The sequence below is a fragment of the Chiloscyllium punctatum genome, chromosome 37 (genome assembly GCF_047496795.1).
Source record: "Chiloscyllium punctatum isolate Juve2018m chromosome 37, sChiPun1.3, whole genome shotgun sequence".
NCBI lineage: Eukaryota > Metazoa > Chordata > Chondrichthyes > Orectolobiformes > Hemiscylliidae > Chiloscyllium > Chiloscyllium punctatum.
In genome coordinates, this window is record NC_092775.1 from 10,394,798 (window position 1) to 10,411,993 (window position 17,196).

Sequence of the window (17,196 nt, forward strand, 5' to 3'; positions counted from 1 at the left end):
TGCCATCCTTACCTGGTCTGGCGAAGTGACTCCAGACCCACAGCAATGTGGTCGTCTCTTCACTGCCCTCTGGGCAATTATGGGCAGGCAATAAATGTCCCGGCCTAGCTCGTGACGTCCTCATCCAGTGAATGAATAAAACAAAGTAAGGATGATGTGGGGAAAACTTTTTTTTCACAAAGTGAGGAGTTAAGCTCTGGAACACACTGGCTGGAAATATGATGGAGGCAGGTTCAGTTGAGGCACCAGGAGGACATTGGATGGTCGTTTGGACAGAAATAACGTGCAGGAGGTATGGAGGAAAAGACAGAAGATCAGCACTATGCAGGCAAGATGGGTCAAAAGGCCTCCTGCAACAATTCTTTAGTTCTGTGGCACCCTCTAAGCAATTTGGGAGTCTCGAACATGTCTCAAGTACAGTTAAAGGTCTTTCAGGACTTGTCACGGCTCCAACATGGTAACCAGTGTCCTTCAGGTGGAAACAAAAAATGCTAGAGATCACAGTGGGTCAGGCAGCATCAATGGGAGAGACAGCAAGCTAACATGTGAGTCTAGATGATATGTCACATTGGAAGTGGGCAACATCCAGATCTCATTATGCTAATTTTTCACTGCGAAAAGAAGGCCACACGCTTGCCTCTGTAAATAGTCATTTGGTTGATCAGAATGTGGTTATTGCTGGGAAAAGAACACATGCCAATGAATCAACACGCTCTTCTCTTCCGTATAAAATATGTTGTTCCACTCAACACTGGCATTCTTGCAAGTTGTCCTGATGAGTGCAAGGTGAAAAGCTTTGACAAAATGTGGCATTTGTCAGCAGAGGTCTTCTTGTTATGCGTCGTTATTAAAACAGACAGCAAGCTGTGTGAACACATTACCAAGTGGTTAGATAGGGCACATAAGAAATGGACTAATCGGAGTTTCTGACCTGAGTTGAGAATTAAGTGGAACGAGCATGAGGTAAAGGAATAGTTAATTTTGATTGACTTGTTCAGAGATGTTGGGTCACACAAAAAACACAAAGTGCTGGAGAAACTCAGCAGGTCTGACAGCATCTGTGGAGAGAGAAACAGAGCTAGTGTTTCAAATCTATTCTGATGAAGGAGCATTGGATTAGAAACACTGTCAATATCCTGGAACTTCCTTCCTAGTGGCCTTAGTCATAGAGTCAGAGATGTACAGCATGGAAACAGACCCTTCAGTCCAACCCGTCCATGCTGACCAGATATCCCAACCCAATCTAGTCCCACCTGCCAGCACTCGGCCCATATCCCTCCAAACCCTTCCTATTCATATACCCATCCAAATACTTCTTAAATGTTGTAATTGTACCAGCCTCCACCACTTCCTCTGGCAGCTCATTCCATGCACATACCACCCTCTGTGTGAAAACATTGCCCCTTAGGTCTCTTTTATATCTTTCTCCTCTTACCCTAAACCTAGTTTTGGACTCCCCCACCCCAGGGAAAAGACTTTGTCTATTTATCCTATCCATACCCCTCATGATTTTATAAACCTCTACAAGGTCACCTCTCAGCCTCCGACGCTCCAGGGAAAATAGCCCCAGCCTGTTCAGCCTCTCCCTATAGCTCAAATCCTCCAACCCTGGCAACATCCTTGTAAATCTTTTCTGAACCCTTTCAAGGTTCACAACATCTTTCCGATAGCAAGGAGACCAGAATTGCATGCAATATTCCAACAGTGGCCTAACCAATGTCCTGTACAGTCGCAACATGCCCTTCCAATTCCTGTACTCAATACTCTGACCAATAATTGAAAGCATTCCAAATGCCTTCTTAACTATCCTATCTACCTGCGACTCCACTCTCAAGGAGCTATGAACCTACACTCCAAGGTCTCTTTGTTCAGCAACACTCCCAGGACCTTACCAACAAGTGTATAAGTCCTGCTAAGATTTGCTTTCCCAAAATGCAGCACCTTGCTGAATTAAACTCCATCTGCCACTTCTCTGCCCATTGGCCCATTTGGTCAAGATCCTGTTGTATTCTGAGGTAACCCTCTTTGCTGTCCACTACACCTCCAATTTTGGTGTCATCTGCAAACTGACTAACTGTACCTCTTATGCTTGCATCCAAATCATTTATGTAAGTGACAAAAAGTAGAGGACCCAGCACCGATCCTTGCGGCACTCCACTGGTCACAGGCCTTCAATCTGAAAAACAACCCTCCACCACAACCCTCTGTCTTCTACCTTTGAGCCAGCAGTTCAAGAAGGCAACTCCTCACCACCTTCTGAAGAACACCAAGGGATGAACAAGAAATGCTGGCCCAAAGCCCACATCCTGCCAAATAAATCAAAAAAAACAAAGCATGTTACCTCAGTTCCCCAGGTATCCATTACTATCAAGGTTGTATCTTCTCCATCAACAGTTAAAGTTCGTTCATATGTGTCTTCTGCAATAAAGAAGCAACACAGAATAATGAATGGTATGGGGTACATTGTGAAAAAGCAGTGTAATCTGGCCCCATGCGCATAAAGAGGCATCAAGTACTGTCGCCCTTCAATCATCTCATTATTCTGTACCAGGCCCATTCACCAGCCTCAAACTCCAAAGGCCTCAATGCATTGTAGCCAGGACTATGAGGGAGCTGGGAGTATAGTGATAATGTCCCTGGATCAACAAGCCAGGGGCCCAGGCCAGGAAGAAGCTGTGGATGGAAATTAAATTCAATGAATATAGGGCTGCAGTAGGCTCTTGTGGTTCACTGGTAGTGTCCCTACCTCTGATCCAGAACATCCAGGTTCAAGACCCACCAGCTCCAGAACTGTGTAATAACATCTCTGAACAGGCAGATTGGAAAATATTAAAACAAACATAGCTGGCTTGGAAAGTCACAGTTATGCTGACCACAAAGCTATCATTGGTTGTTGTATTAGTGTAATCGTTCTTCAGAAAGCACTTCATTGGTTAAAATTAGAAAGTAATTGTCTTCTCTTGCCTTTATAAGTCGAAGTATTGAGCAGGGAAGGTTAAAGGGCACTCTATATAAATGTTAGCTGGAGTAATGTGTGGAGTTCTGGTTGTCACACTGACATAAGGAGGTGATTGTACTCAAAAGGGCCAGAAGAGATCTTCCAGGATGCTGCCTGGGCTGGAGCTATTCAGTTGTGAAGAGAGACTAGGTGGGCTGTCATTGTTTTGTGTGTGTGTGTGTGTGTGTGTGTGTGTGTAGTGCAGTGGGGTCACCTGTAGTGTGACATGAACCCAAGGTCCTGGTTGAGGCCATCCCCATGGGTACCAGAATTGGTTATCGGCCTCTGCTCGGCCACTTTGTGTTGTTGCCTGTCCCAAAGTCCACCTTGGAGGATGGTTGTCTGAAGGTCCGAGGTCCGCTGAAGTGTTCTGAGTGTGTGTGTGTGATTGTGTGAGAGAGAGAGAGAGAGAGAGAGGGGGGGACATCATTCTGGTGCATAAAATTGTGAGAGGCATAGTTAGGATGAAACTTTTTCCCTTATATTTCAGACCTTCCTTCAGGAACTTCTGAAGAAGGGTCACTGGATCTGAAATGCTAACTCTGCTTTCTCTCACAGATGCTGCCAGATCTGCTGAGTTTCTCCGGCCATCACTGGTTTTGTTTCAGATTTCCAGAATCTGCAGCTCTTTCTTGTATTTTGTGCTGATTTGGAATGCATTGCTGGTTAGAAGCAAATTTAACAGGAAATGACATCATCAACCCAAAGAACCCAAACATATAAATAGAAAGCAGGATTTTTCAGCATTGCTTCGCCTGAGACTCACTAAGGAGGCCCCACCTTCGTAGGGTGACGAAACTTCTGGAAATTAACCTTCCAGCTCAGTGAGTAAACCTATATCCAATACCTCAATCTGAGCTACAAATCTTCTCAAAACTTGCAAATTTAACATTTTTCAAAAGGGAATTGGATAAGTACTTGAGGCAACAGAAATTACAGGCAGTGAAGAATTAACGGGGAGTGGAGCTGATCATAATGGGCCAAATAGCCTCCTTTTGTGCTGTACCATTCTATGATTTAATGTTTCTATTAGCTACTTTGTAAAATGGGATATTCATGGGAAGTTTAACTCATCATGTTAATATATAATGAGCTGTCTTTTCCAGTTGTATCTTTCTAGACTTTAGAATCTCTCCGTAAGAGTTAAGAGCCACGTAAATCTGTGGAGAAATGGTACTTTCCGATATCTGCAGAGGTTTATTTTAAATGGATTCATTAGGATCTAAATCTCTGAAGCAGTTAGCTTCTGAAAAGCAGAATCACTTCTGCTTAGCGCATTGTTAAAATTCTAAATTTCCCTGTGGATTGCTGCATGGTAAAGCTACTGAAACTTGGAATGCATCCTGTCAGACATTAAGCTCATGTTTCCAAACATTTTCCACAACTCTATCTGAAATGAGGCTGGAAAAGGGCCCCCCCCAGCAGTTCTTAATTGCCTTGTCGTTCCTGGGTTCAGCTCTTCTAGAGCCTTGAGTTCAAAGTAAAGCCTGACTTTTTGTACTGGGGAAAGTAACAGCAGATTATATGAAGTTTGCAGTCCAGCAAAGCTCTCCCACTGTGCGATTCCTCCCAGCTTTTAGCACAATTTTGTTTTCAAAAGAAAATACTTGCTCTCTCCTCCTTCCACCCTACGGTGTGCCTTTAGCTGCTAATGCTAGGTGAAAGTTAGGACTGCAGATGCTGGAGATCAGAGTCAAGATTAGAGTGGTGCTGGAAAAGCACAGGTCAGACAGCATCGAGGAGCAGGAAAATCGACGTTACGGGCAGGAGCCCTTCATCAGGAATTCTTCTTCAGTTGCTACTGCTGCCAGCGTTCTGGACCCAACTCCCTTAAACCTCTTGGTTTCTCCAGCTGCCTCTACACTCCTGTAACATCCATGAGACACTGTGCAATCCCTCCTCACCAACTCCTTCACTGGCTTGGTGACTATTCTTTAATTGTGCCGTCCAGAGGCACTTTGGGATTTTGTTTTTCAATGTGAAAGCTGGTGGACTTCTAATGTGTCGTCCTGTTGCACTGTTTGCTGCTTCTCAAGCAGGTATTATTCTCCCACAGTGAGCACACACATGATTAGGCAGGTCTTCTGATCTACATCACTTCTCTTCTGAGGAGATTGCAGGCGCTCGTTAACCAGCTAACCTGCAGATCCTCGTGTAAGTCAGTACAGTAGGTCCCCCTGTACCTGCGAGGGTATGTTTCAGGACATACTGCAGAAGCCCGAATCCACGAATAGAAGCGAATCCATTCAGTAAAATGGGAAACGTACCTTCCCGGCAGCCTCCTGGTCCCTGGTTCCAGAAGGTTCCCCATAATATGTTCCAGTCGCGGTAAACCACGGGTATCCAAAACAGTGGAAAACAATTCCACAGATACGGGGATCACCCTGTATGCTACATTTGTTATACATGTCATTGGGTGAGCTATCTGACTAAATGGGGGAAATCACACTGAGCCCAACCTAGTCCTTACCCATTTCCGAGTGGGTATAATCAAGTACACAGCAATGCAAGCACACATTTAGTAAAAGCCAGATAAGCTGTAATTTCCTCAATAGCTAGACCCACAAAAGGTTTGGGAACTTGATCAGATGCAGTGGATATTTAAACTCCAGTTATTCCAACCTTCAGGAATATTGAAGTTTGAATTCCTCAGCCTTTCCAGGCAGGATCAGCTATGTATCCAGTTTGTTTAAGGACTTTTCTCGGTTTCCTAACATTACCTCATTTGGCATTCTCTTTGTGATTCTAAACATTGAACTGCAGATGGTCCATAAAGTGCACAGAATCTCAAAGAGTCATCACTGATATGGGGCCCCCTCCCCCCCCGGTCCCCCTCCCCCCCCCCCACCCCCCCCACCCCCCCCCCCCACCCCCCCCCACCCTCATCTCATCTCACTTTCTAAACCAATTGCTCTCATGAGCGGCACGGATAGGTGAATACACTCAGTCTTTTTCCCAGAGTTGGGGAATCAAGGACTAGAGGGCATCAGTTTAAGGTTAGAGGGGAAAGAATAAAAGGGAGCCTGAGGGGCAACCTTTTTTACACAGAGGGTGGTACTCAGATGGAATGAGCTGCCTGTGGAAGTGGTTGAAGTGGGTACATTAACAACATTTAAAAGGCATTTGGACAATTACATGGATAGGAAAGGATTAGAAGGATATGGGGGGGGTCTAGATTAGAGCGGTGCTGGAAAAGCACAGCCAGTCAGGCAGCATCCGAGGAGCAGGAGAATTGATGTTTTGGGCAAAAGTCCTTCATCAGGACTCTGATTTCCAGCATCTGCTTATGGGCCAAGTGCAAGGAAATGGGGTTAGCGTGGACGTACATTTTGGTTGGCATGGACCAGTTTGGGCCGAAGGGCCTGTCTCTGTGCTGTATACCTCTATGTTTATCCAGCTTCCCCCTTTAACTGTATCTTTGCCATTCACCTCAATCATTCCCCATGATAGCCAGTTCCACATTCTCACAGCATGCTGACCAGATATCCAAAATTAATCCAGTCCCATTTGCCAGCATTTGACCCTAATCTGTCTAAACTTTATTCAGACACACATCCAGACACCTTTTAAATGTTGTATTTGTACCAGCTCATTCCATACACATACCACCCTTTGTGTGAAGGCATTGTCTCTCAAATCCCTTTAAAATATTTCCCCCTCACCTTAAGCCTAGGCCCTCTAGTTCAGCATACCCCCAAGGGAAAAGACCTTGTCGATATACACTATCCATGCCCCTCATAATTTCACAAACCCCTATAAGGTCACCCCTCAGCCTCCAACGTTCCAGGGAAAATAGCACGGAAAAAGACTCTTTGGCCCAACTAGTCCATGCCAACCAGGTTTCCTCAACTGAACTAGTTTGATTTGCCTTCATTTGGCCCATATCACTCTCAACCTTTCCTCTCCATATACCTCTCCAATAGTCCATTAAACATTGTAATTGTACCAGCTTCCATCACTTCCTCTGGCAGCTCATTCCATACATGTACCACCCTCTACATAAAAATATTGCCCCTCAGGTCCCTAAAATATCCTTCCCCTCTCACCGTAAGCCTATGCCGTCCAGTTTCAGACTCTCTTACCCTGGGTAAAAGACCGTAGACTTCCCTCGATAGCAAATATGTCTTTCCTGAGAGAAAGAGACCAAGTATACAATCAAAATCAGAAATTGCTGGAAAAGCTCAGCAGGTGTGGCAGCATCTGTGAAGAGAAATCAGAGTTAACGTTTCAGGTCCCTCTTCAGAACTCTGTGTACAGACCTGTTCAGTACAGTTGGATTTCCATTGGAGAGAGAAGGGGTGATGGGGCACAGATAGGAAAGAGGGAGAAAGCGAGGACTGCAGATGCTGGAGATCAGAGTCAAAAAGTGTGGCGTTGGAAAAACACAGCAGGTCAGATAGCATCCGAGGAGCAGGAGAGTCGACGGTTCGAACAGAAGTTCTTCATCAGGAATGTGGGAAAGTGGAAGTGATGCACTTTAGCTCTGAGCCAATGGAATGGTGGAAGTGACTCATCTTTTGCCCATCTGTGTCATTGAGGGGCTGAGTGGCCATTGCCCTCCCCTTGTGCTGTCATTCTTACCTCCGGAGTGCTCGCCCTGAGTGTCCTGGAACCCTGCAAAGATATTGATCAGACTGGACTTCCCCACTCCGGAATCTCCGAGCAGTAACACCCGGAAGATGCCATAGCTGGAGTCGCTGGAGGCGACGGATTCGGCAGAGTCCGATGACCAGCTTCCACCCTCCCCGTCTGCCGACTGGTACGATACTGAGTGCCCGAAGCTGGGTCTCTGCCAATGGCCGGGGTGCGCCAACAGTTCTGTCTCGGTGTTGAGGCTGCGGAGTTGTTGGGCACACGGGTGATGGTGACGGTGAGCGGACGGTACCGGAGAGCTAGCCCGTCTCTGCAGTGTGCTGTGGCTGTCACTCCTCTCGGTGTTCAGAGTCATCTCAGCGAGAGGGACGGGGGGGGACGCTGCAGGAACAAGAGGGGAGAGAGGCGCGGGGAGGGGAAGGACAATGGGAGATCAGATCAGTGGCATCAACAAGGACTGGTTCCTCACCCACAAATCCCACCATTACACAAACCCTCGGAGAAAATCTCCAACTTCAATCCTCTCTCTCTCTCTCCATCCTCATGCCTAACGCAGGAGCAGGGAGCTACTCACTGACCACAGGGCTGCCTCTGGTCCAGAGACCCCCCTCATACCCCCCGACCAGAGCACAGTGACCCCTCACCCACCCTGACCAGAGCACGGAGACACCTCACCGCCCCGACCAGAGCACAGAGACACCTCACCCCCCCCGACCAGAGCACAGAGACACCTCATCCCCCTGACCAGAGCACAGAGACACCTCACCCCCCCCGACCAGAGCACAGAGACACCTCACCCACCCTGACCAGAGCACAGAGACACCTCACCCCCCCCCGGATCAGAGCACAGAGACACCTCATCCCCCCGACCAGAGCACAGAGACATCTCACCCCCCCCCCGATCAGAGCACAGAGACACCTCACCCCCCCCGATCAGAGCACAGAGACACCTCACCCCCACCGACCAGAGCACAGAGACACCTCACCCCCACCGACCAGAGCACAGAGACACCTCACCCCCCACCTGACCAGAGCACAGAGACACCTCACCCCCCCCGACCAGGGCACAGAGACACCTCACCCCCCACCTGACCAGAGCACAGAGACACCTCACCTATCCTGACCAGAGCATAGAGACATCTCACCCCCTCGACCAGAGCACAGAGATATCTCACGCCCCCGACCAGAGCACAGAGACCCCTCACCCCCCCGACCAGAGCATAGAGACATCTCACCCCCCCGACCAGAGCACAGAGACACCTCACCCCCTCCGACTAGAGCACAGAGACCCCTCACCCCCCCGACCAGAGCACAGAGACCCCTCACCCCCCCGACCAGAGCACAGAGACACCTCACCTACCGCGAACAGAACATAGAGACATCTAACCTCCCACCCCGACCAGAGCACAGAGACACCTCACCCCCCCGACCAGAGGACAGAGACATCTCACACCCCCCCCCGACCAGAGCACAGAGACACTTCACCCCCGGTGACCAGAGCACAGGGACATCTCACCCCCTCCGACCACAGCACAGTGACCCCTCACCTCCCCCCGACCACAGCACAGTGACCCCTCACCTCCCCCCGACCAGAGCACAGGGACACCTCACCCCCCCACCCGACCAGAGCACAATAACCCCTCCCACCGGGACCAGAGCACAGAGACACCTCACCCCCCGACCAGAACACAATGACCCCCACCACTGACTAGAGCACAGTGACCACAAGCCCCTCCCCCAACCCAAGCACAGAGACCCCTCACCACCCCGACCAGAGTACAGAGACCCTGCCTCCAATCCAGGCACATTGGGCACTCCCCCCAAACCCAGGCCATGGTTTCTAACTCCTGATGAACTCCTTCCATCCCTTCCTTTGATATTTTACCTACTTGGCAGAAAAGACCACGTGCACCCTCCACCATTTCAATAATGGAGCAGTGCAGTCAGAGTGAAGGCAGTGGGGAATCTCAGGTTCATCTCTTTTATTGAACCCTGAACGGACATTGACTCAAAATGAGAATCCCCGCCGGGTTAAGAATTGAGAGAACCATATGTCCCTGATCACTTTTTACCTCTTCTTGTTATTCTCTCGGCAGAAAGCGCATTGCAAGTCTCTTCTATCCTGTTACACTCCCACTCTATTTCACACACAATCAATATATTATTCAATATATCGTTTCAGCTGCATGACACTATAATCTTCGGTATAAATTCTGTGTCTAATGGTTTTGCTCCACAGCTATTAAGTGAAGATGCAGCACTCTGAAAGCTATTGCTTCCAAATAAACCTGTTGGACAATAACCTGATGTTGCGTGATTTTAAACAAATTGATGGGTAGTCTAACCTTTAACAATGAATGTTAGTTACTCTGAGAGACTCTCTTCATTATCCTGAAACGTTTCAAGCTTTCCGTATCTAACTTTCTGACACTGCACTTCAAAAAGGTATCAGGCTGTGTGAAGGGATGTGTACAATCCTCCTTTTACACCTCAACCAATGGGTAGCCTTCTTTATGTAACTGCTGATCAACTATCTTACCTTCGATTCACTGAAACACACCCACCGTTTGTAACATTCCCTTATAATGCTGATGCACGTACAGTCATAGAGATGTCGGTGTTGGACTGGGGTGTTCAAAGTTTAAAAAAAAATCACACAACAACCTGGTCTTGTGTGATTTTTAGCCGTAGAGTTGTACAGGATGGATACAGACCCTTCAGTCCAATTCATCCATCCAACCAGGTTTCCCAAACTAAACTAGTCCCATTTGTGAGCATCTGGCACTTATCCTTCTTCCTATTCATCTACCCATCCCGATGCCTTTTAAATGTTGTAACTGTACCAGCCTCCACCACTTCCTCTGGCAGCTCGTTCCATACACGCACCATCTCTGCCTGATAACGTTGCCCCTTAGGTCCCTTTTAAATCTTTCCCCTCTCACCTTAAACCTGTACCCTCTAATCCTGAACACCCCTACTCTAGGGAAAATACTTTGGCCATTCACTCTATCCAGGCCCCTCATGATTGTGTAAACCTCTATAAGGTCACCCCTCAGCCTCCGAGGCTCCAGGGAAAACAGCCCCGGCCTGGTCAGCCTCTCCCTGTAGCTCTAACCTTCTTTCAATCGCAGTTTTATTTCCATTACCAGAGCATCAATTCTGACATTAGCTGTAAATTTGATAAACGGAGCCCAGACTCTTTGAGGATTGCTGAAAAAGTTTGAAGCCTCTGGTCTTGCACTCATTAGGACATCTGCAAGAACACAAAGTGGGTGGCATGTTGGCCCAGTGGTTAGCACTGCTGCCTCACAGCACCAGGGACCCAGGTTCGATTTCTGCACTGGTAGCTGTCTGTGTGGAGGTTGCACATTCTCCCCGTGTCTGTGTGGGTTTCCTCCGGGTGCTCGGTTTTCCTCCCACAGTCATGTGCTGGTCAGGTGAACTGGCCATGCTAAATTGCCCATAGTATTAGGTGCATTAGTCAGAGGGGAATGGTTACCCTTTGGAGGGTCGGTGTGGACTGGTTGGGCCGAAGGGTCTGTTCCCATACTGTAGGGAATCTAATCTAAGAAAATAACAAAGTAATGGGGAAACGATATCGACACTGCATGTAAGGAGAGACAGACCTTACTGAGTTTGCAGATTAAGAGAGGTACAGTCTAGAACAAGGGCAACTTAGGATTCAGAGCTGAAAACGTGTTGCTGGAAAAGCACAGCAGGTCAGGCAGCATCCAAGGAACAGGAGAATCAACGTTTCGGGCATAAGCCCTCATTCCTGAAGAAGGGCTTATGTCCGAAACGTCAATTCTCTTGTTCCTTGGATGCTGCCTGACCTGCTGCGCTTTTCCAGCAACACATTTTCAGCTCTGATCTCTAGCATCTGCAGTCCTCACTTTCTCCTCCTACTTAGGATTCAGGTCAGGAGGGACTTTTTTGCTCAGAAGGTGATGAATATTTATCGTTCTCTACTCTGAAGGGTGCTGTAAGCTTCGTTATTGAGTACCTTTAAGACAGAGACAAATAGATTTCTAGTTCTTAATGACAAGGGATATGAGGATAATGTGACTAAATGAGGTTTTGCTAGATGATCAGTCATGATCTAGAAAGTTGGAGCAGTCTTCAGGGGCTGAATGGCCTACTCCCAGTCTTCTGTTCCTGTGACAACCATTCTTATCCCCAGGCTCTCCTCTATTTATTACAAGTCCCGTTTCCAATGGCCTAATCCATTCAGTAACTTTTGATTCAATTTCCATTCCAAAACTGAGACTGTTTACACTGAGTGAATGCCGCATGCAGAAATTTGCTAAATGCTTTCTGAAAATCAGAGGAAGTTGTACTCAATGGAAATCCCTCATCCATTCAGTGAGATAGCAGGTCCCAAAACCGTAACCAATTTATTGGAGATGACCAACTTCCATTAAGTCAGTCCCCACGAGAACCTTCCCTTTGCTGCCTGAACTGCTTTTACCACTTAAACCAAAAGACAACTTGCATTTTCTTTTTGTAAAACCTGTTTCCACATTGTTAAATCAGCTAGTAGGTGGCACAGTGGTTAGCACTGGGACTCAGGTTTGATTCCAGCCTCAGGCGACTGTGTGTGGAGATTGCACATTCTCCCAGTGTCTGTGTGGGTTTCCTCTCAGTCCAAAGCTGTGCAGGTCAGGTGAATTGGCCATGCTAAATTGCCCATAGTATTAGTTCATTAGTCAGAGGGGAACGGGTCTGGGTGGGTTGCTCTTCAGAGGGTCGGTGTGAACTGGTTGGGCCAAATGGCCTGTTTCCATACTGTAGGGAAGCTAATCTAATAGGAAGTAGCCACGTAAGACTGGGTGACGATATTTTAAAATTTCATTTCTCTGCTAACAAACTGAACATAGTGGGGGCATAGTCTGAGAATTGGGGCCGGACTGTTCAGGAGAGATGTTTGGAAGCATTTCTACACACACCCCCACCCCACACCACACCCCCCCCCCCCCGCAACAAACACACACACACACAGACAGGGTGGGAGAGATTTGGAACTCTCTTCCACAAATAGCAATGGGTGCAGGATCAGTTGTTAATTTTCAATCTGAGATTGTTAAGTAGTTGTTAAGCAAACCTGTTAAGGGGTCAGGGCCCAAGTTAGGTTCTGAAGACGGGAGTAGAAAGTCTTCAAGGTGGGCATGCTTAAAAGAAAAGTGACGGTGAGTTAAATACTAAATAAAAACTGAAAGAATTGCAGATGCTCCAAATCAGAAACAAAACAGAAGTTGCTGGAAAAGCTCAGCAGGTCTGGCAAAGTTCTGAGGAAGGCTCACTCACCCCGAAACGTCGACTGTGATTTCTCTCCACCGATGCTGCCAGACCTGTTGAGCTTTTCCAGCGACTTCTGTTTTGTTTTTGATTTATAGCATCCAGTCTTTTTGTTTTGTTTCTGAAGAAGGATCACTGGACTCAAAATATTCACTCTGCTCGCTCTCTACAGATGCTGCCAGACCTGTTGAGATTCTCCTGCAAGTTTTGTTTTTGTTTCAGGTACATGGAGTCAGGTCAAAGCTCAGCCCTGATCTCAATGAATAGCCGAACAGACTGGAAGGGGCTGAATGATCTACTCCTGTTCCCATTGTTAACGCCAGGAAATAACAAATCTCCAAATGTCATGTTCACTCAATAATGCCACATTGAAACTGAGTTTTAATTTTGCTTTGTTCTCGTTTTAATGACGTTCTTGATGATTATGTTGATACTCCTGCAACAGACTCCTGTGGAAAAGTTGAGAGAAAAGTTTCCTAATTTCACCCAGACTCAATCAGTGACGGTACAAATCCCTAAGGAGACGGGTGCAAAATATGTTGCAAAATATCAATGCAACTTGTCCCCACAGCGTTCATCGTGATCTTGGCACTATGCACAGGACAAAAGATGAAAGATGATAAGGGGGAAAAAAAAACCTCACTTAAACGTTAATGTTCCAGAGAGATCTGGGGTCGATCATAGACAGATTCCAAGCTCTCTACCCCTTCCCATTACGGTACGATCACTCAATGGTTCACCTTACTATTTGAAAACAGAAAGTTCATCATGAAAATAAATGCAGGCGATATTTGTAAAGTTTGGAGTCTCGGACTTACAGCTCGCTGCTGGAGTTTAAGCCATCTGTTTGCAGTGAGATAATCAGGGTGGATGTCTGGCTGGAGATTTCATGCTCGATATGAACCCGCCTTTTGGTGAAACGCAGCCCGAACACATCAGCTGCTCCCTCTCTGAAGGATTTCAGATCTGCACTGGTCCCCTTTATAAAGCCAGCGCCGTGACATCAGGGGATCAGGCAGCGTCAGCTCCTCAGGGGGGGTGTGTGTGTGTGTGTTTGTAAATTGTCCCTCATACCTCCCAGGAACCACCCCCTCTCCTCCTTTCACATACAATTAGCTTTAAGTCACTGTGTAGACAGGCAGGAGGCTGGAAGAACACAGCAAGCCAGGCAGCATCAGGAAGTGGAAAAGTCCACATGAGGAGTGTAACCCTTCTACAGGACTGGGGGGTGGGTGTGGGGAGAGCTGCAGATAAAGGGGGTGGGGGCGGGTGGGCAGAGGTGAAGACAAGTAGAGGGTACGACCTGATTGATCAATGGGAAGGATGAGTCACTCTGTGCTAACCAAATCCAACACAGAAGTATAGAAAGCAGGAACGGGAGACCATTCAGCTCTTCGGACTTGCCCACCACTCAACAAGATCACTCAGAAGTCACACGACACCAGGTTGTAGTCCAACAGGTGTATTAGAAATCTCAAGCTTTTGGAACGCTGCTCTTTCACCTGATGAAGGGGCAGCACTCTGAAAGCTTGTGATTTCAAATAAACCTGTTGAACTATAAGCTGGTGTTGTGTGATTTCTGACCTTGCCCACCCCAGTCCAACATCAGCACCTCCACATCATGGCTACAATATGTTCACGACTGACCATCCAACTCCATCCCGTGTTGCTGCTTTCTCCTCATGTCCTACAGTCCCTTTAGCACAAACATAATGAATCTGGACGAACACAAAATACTGATGAAACAGAGTTCTGAACAAGGGTCATTGAACTCAAAATATTAACTTTAGTTTCTCTCTATAGAAATGCTGTCAGACCTGCTGAGTTTCTTCAGTAGTTGAATAAAGGCGAAATATTGCAGATGCTGGAAATCCAAACCGGACACAGAGAATGCTGGAGAAACTCAGCAGGTACGGCAGCCTCTGTGCAGAGAGAAAAACTGAGTTAACATTTTGAGTGCTTCTTTTGAACTCTGTCAGAACGGACTCAAGATGTTAATTCTGTTTTTCTCTCTCCTCAGTTGCTGCCAGACTGGATGAGATTTTTTTACTGCTCGTATAATGAATCTGGAGTCACTTGAGGGATATTCCCCAATTGCAGGGTGCAGACAGGGGGTGGGGGAGAGGGCTGGTGAACCCCTGAGTTTGGCACTGACCAGGGAGCATCGTTGTGAAGGCTGAGTTGAAAGAGGAATAGCTCATAAGCCCCAACCTTGTTAGTAGTTTTCTGATGGTTTGCCACATCTCACCCTTTTCAATTTTTCTTGGTGAAAAGAACTTTTAAGACTTTAAAACTTAAACTTTGATGTTAATTATTACCTTATATCTTCATTTTTCTGCTCACTCTATGAAGGTAATGCTTAACTCTATTTGTCTTACTGCTTTACACCTCCCCCGGTACCTTCATACCTGAGATGCCAGCTTGTCTCGTGACATTTCACTGTACTCTTGTACTTGAGTACACATGACATAGAAAATCTAAAACTACATCTATTCTTTCGTGGGAAAGGGGCTTCGCTGGCTGGGCCAGCACTTATTCTCCATTCTCAATTGTTGACCTTGAGAGGGTGACATTGAATTGGTTTCTTGAAGCCGTGCAAGCTATCACAGGGAGATAGCACCCCCTCACGTGCACCCCCTCACAGACTTAGGACACTCTGCACTCACTACACACACACACACACACTTTCTCACACTCACAACCCCCACCCCAGACAGACACACACACACAGACAGACAAAGACCCACATGCATACATATATTTTGTGGGGTGAATTTGTACTTGCAGAGTTATATTGCACTTTGCTCAAAAACTGCATACATTCATGTAGGACTCTGAGCTCAAAAACTGCATGAATTTATGTAAAACTCTGTTACCTCACTTTTTAGATTAGAATCAATCTAAACATCAGGTCATAGACAGAGAACACAGGGGGCTATCACCATTGTTAACAGCTAACCCGAGAATGCAACTTTTTTAAAAAAGGGTTTTGTGATTTACACATGAAAGAAGTGAAACTATCACTGTATTCTAACAGATGAAAGGCTTAACAGACAATCAATTTTTCAACGTATAATTTCAGTTACATCACACTGTAAATTTTTGCTTTAAATTCTCTGTTACGATCGAGCCCTCCACAATTACCTGATGAAGGAGTGTCGCTCCGAAAGCTAGTGTGCTTCCAATTAAACCTGTTGGACTATAACCTGGTGTTGTGTGATTTTTAACTCATCACAGGGAGAGACAGCCACTGTGCTGTTAGGGAGGCACTCCCAGGTTTCTGACCTATCCAGAGAAGGAACAATGATACAGTTCCAGTATTGCAAAGGGTGGCCTTGTTCTCAATGGGGTTTAGAAGACCATTTAGAGTCATAGAGTCATCGAGATGTACAGCATGGAAACAGACCCCTCAGTCCAACCCGTCCATGCTGACCAGATATCCCAACCTAATCTAGTCCCACCTGCCAGCACTCGGCCCATATCCCTCCAAACCCTTCCTATTCATATACCCATCCAAATGCCTCTTAAATGTTGCAATTGTACCAGCCTCCACCACTTCCTCTGGCAGCTCATTCCATACACGTACCACCCTCTGTGTGAAAAAGTTGTCCCTTACGTCGCTTTTATATCTTTCCCTTCTCACCCTAAACCTATGCCCTCTAGTTCTGGACTCCCCCACCCCAGGGAAAAGACCTTGTCGATTTATCCTATCCATGTCCCTCATGATTTTACAAATCTCTATAAGGTCACCCCTCAGCCTCTGATGCTCCAGGGCAAACACCCCCAGCCTATTCAGCCTCTCCCTGTAGCTCTAACCCTCCAACCCTGGCAACATCAAGTGTAAAAGATTTTGAATTATCTTGACAAGGTGAACGATGAAAGGATGTTTCCTCATATGGGTGAGTCCAGAACGAGGGGGCATTTTTAAAAATGTGAGACCAGAAGTGAGGGGAATCTTTTTCTCTCAGGGAGTGTGATACAGAGGGAGTGTGATACAGAGGGAGTGTGAGAGTAAGAGTGTCTGATAGTGAGGGAGTGTGATAGTGAGGGAGTGTGATACAGAGGGAGTGTGGTATTGAAGGTGTGTGATAGTGAGGAAGTGTGATACTGAGGGAGTGCGATACTGAGGGAGTGTGATAGTGAGGGGATGTGATAGTGAGGGAGTGTGATACAGAGGGAGTGTGATAGTGAGGGGATGTGATAGTGAGGGAGTGTGAGAATGAGGGAGTGCAATAGTGAGAGACTCTGATAGTGAGGGGAGTGCAGTAGTGAGGGAGTGTGATAGTGAGGATGTGTGATAGTGAAGGAGT

The 17,196-nt window shown here is 46.9% G+C and overlaps 1 protein-coding gene across 3 annotated transcripts in view; it reads right to left on the reverse strand.

Moving 5' to 3' along the window:
- The window catches only part of rem1 (RAS (RAD and GEM)-like GTP-binding 1), a 66,429-nt gene that overhangs the window by 15,060 nt on the left and 34,173 nt on the right, over window positions 1–17,196 (reverse strand). Inside the window, exons 1-3 of one of the 3 annotated variants that reach the window (XM_072556239.1) lie at window positions 13,705–13,826; window positions 7,580–7,972; window positions 2,342–2,418 (exon numbers count right to left, since the gene is read on the reverse strand). In XM_072556239.1, the coding sequence (XP_072412340.1) occupies window positions 2,342–2,418; window positions 7,580–7,946 (444 nt within the window). In that variant the 5' untranslated portion in view covers window positions 7,947–7,972; window positions 13,705–13,826. Of the gene's footprint in view, window positions 1–2,341; window positions 2,419–7,579; window positions 7,973–12,895; window positions 13,603–13,704; window positions 13,827–17,196 lie in introns of those variants that run through there. The other 2 variants (XM_072556241.1, XM_072556240.1) reach the window with 2 other exon arrangements.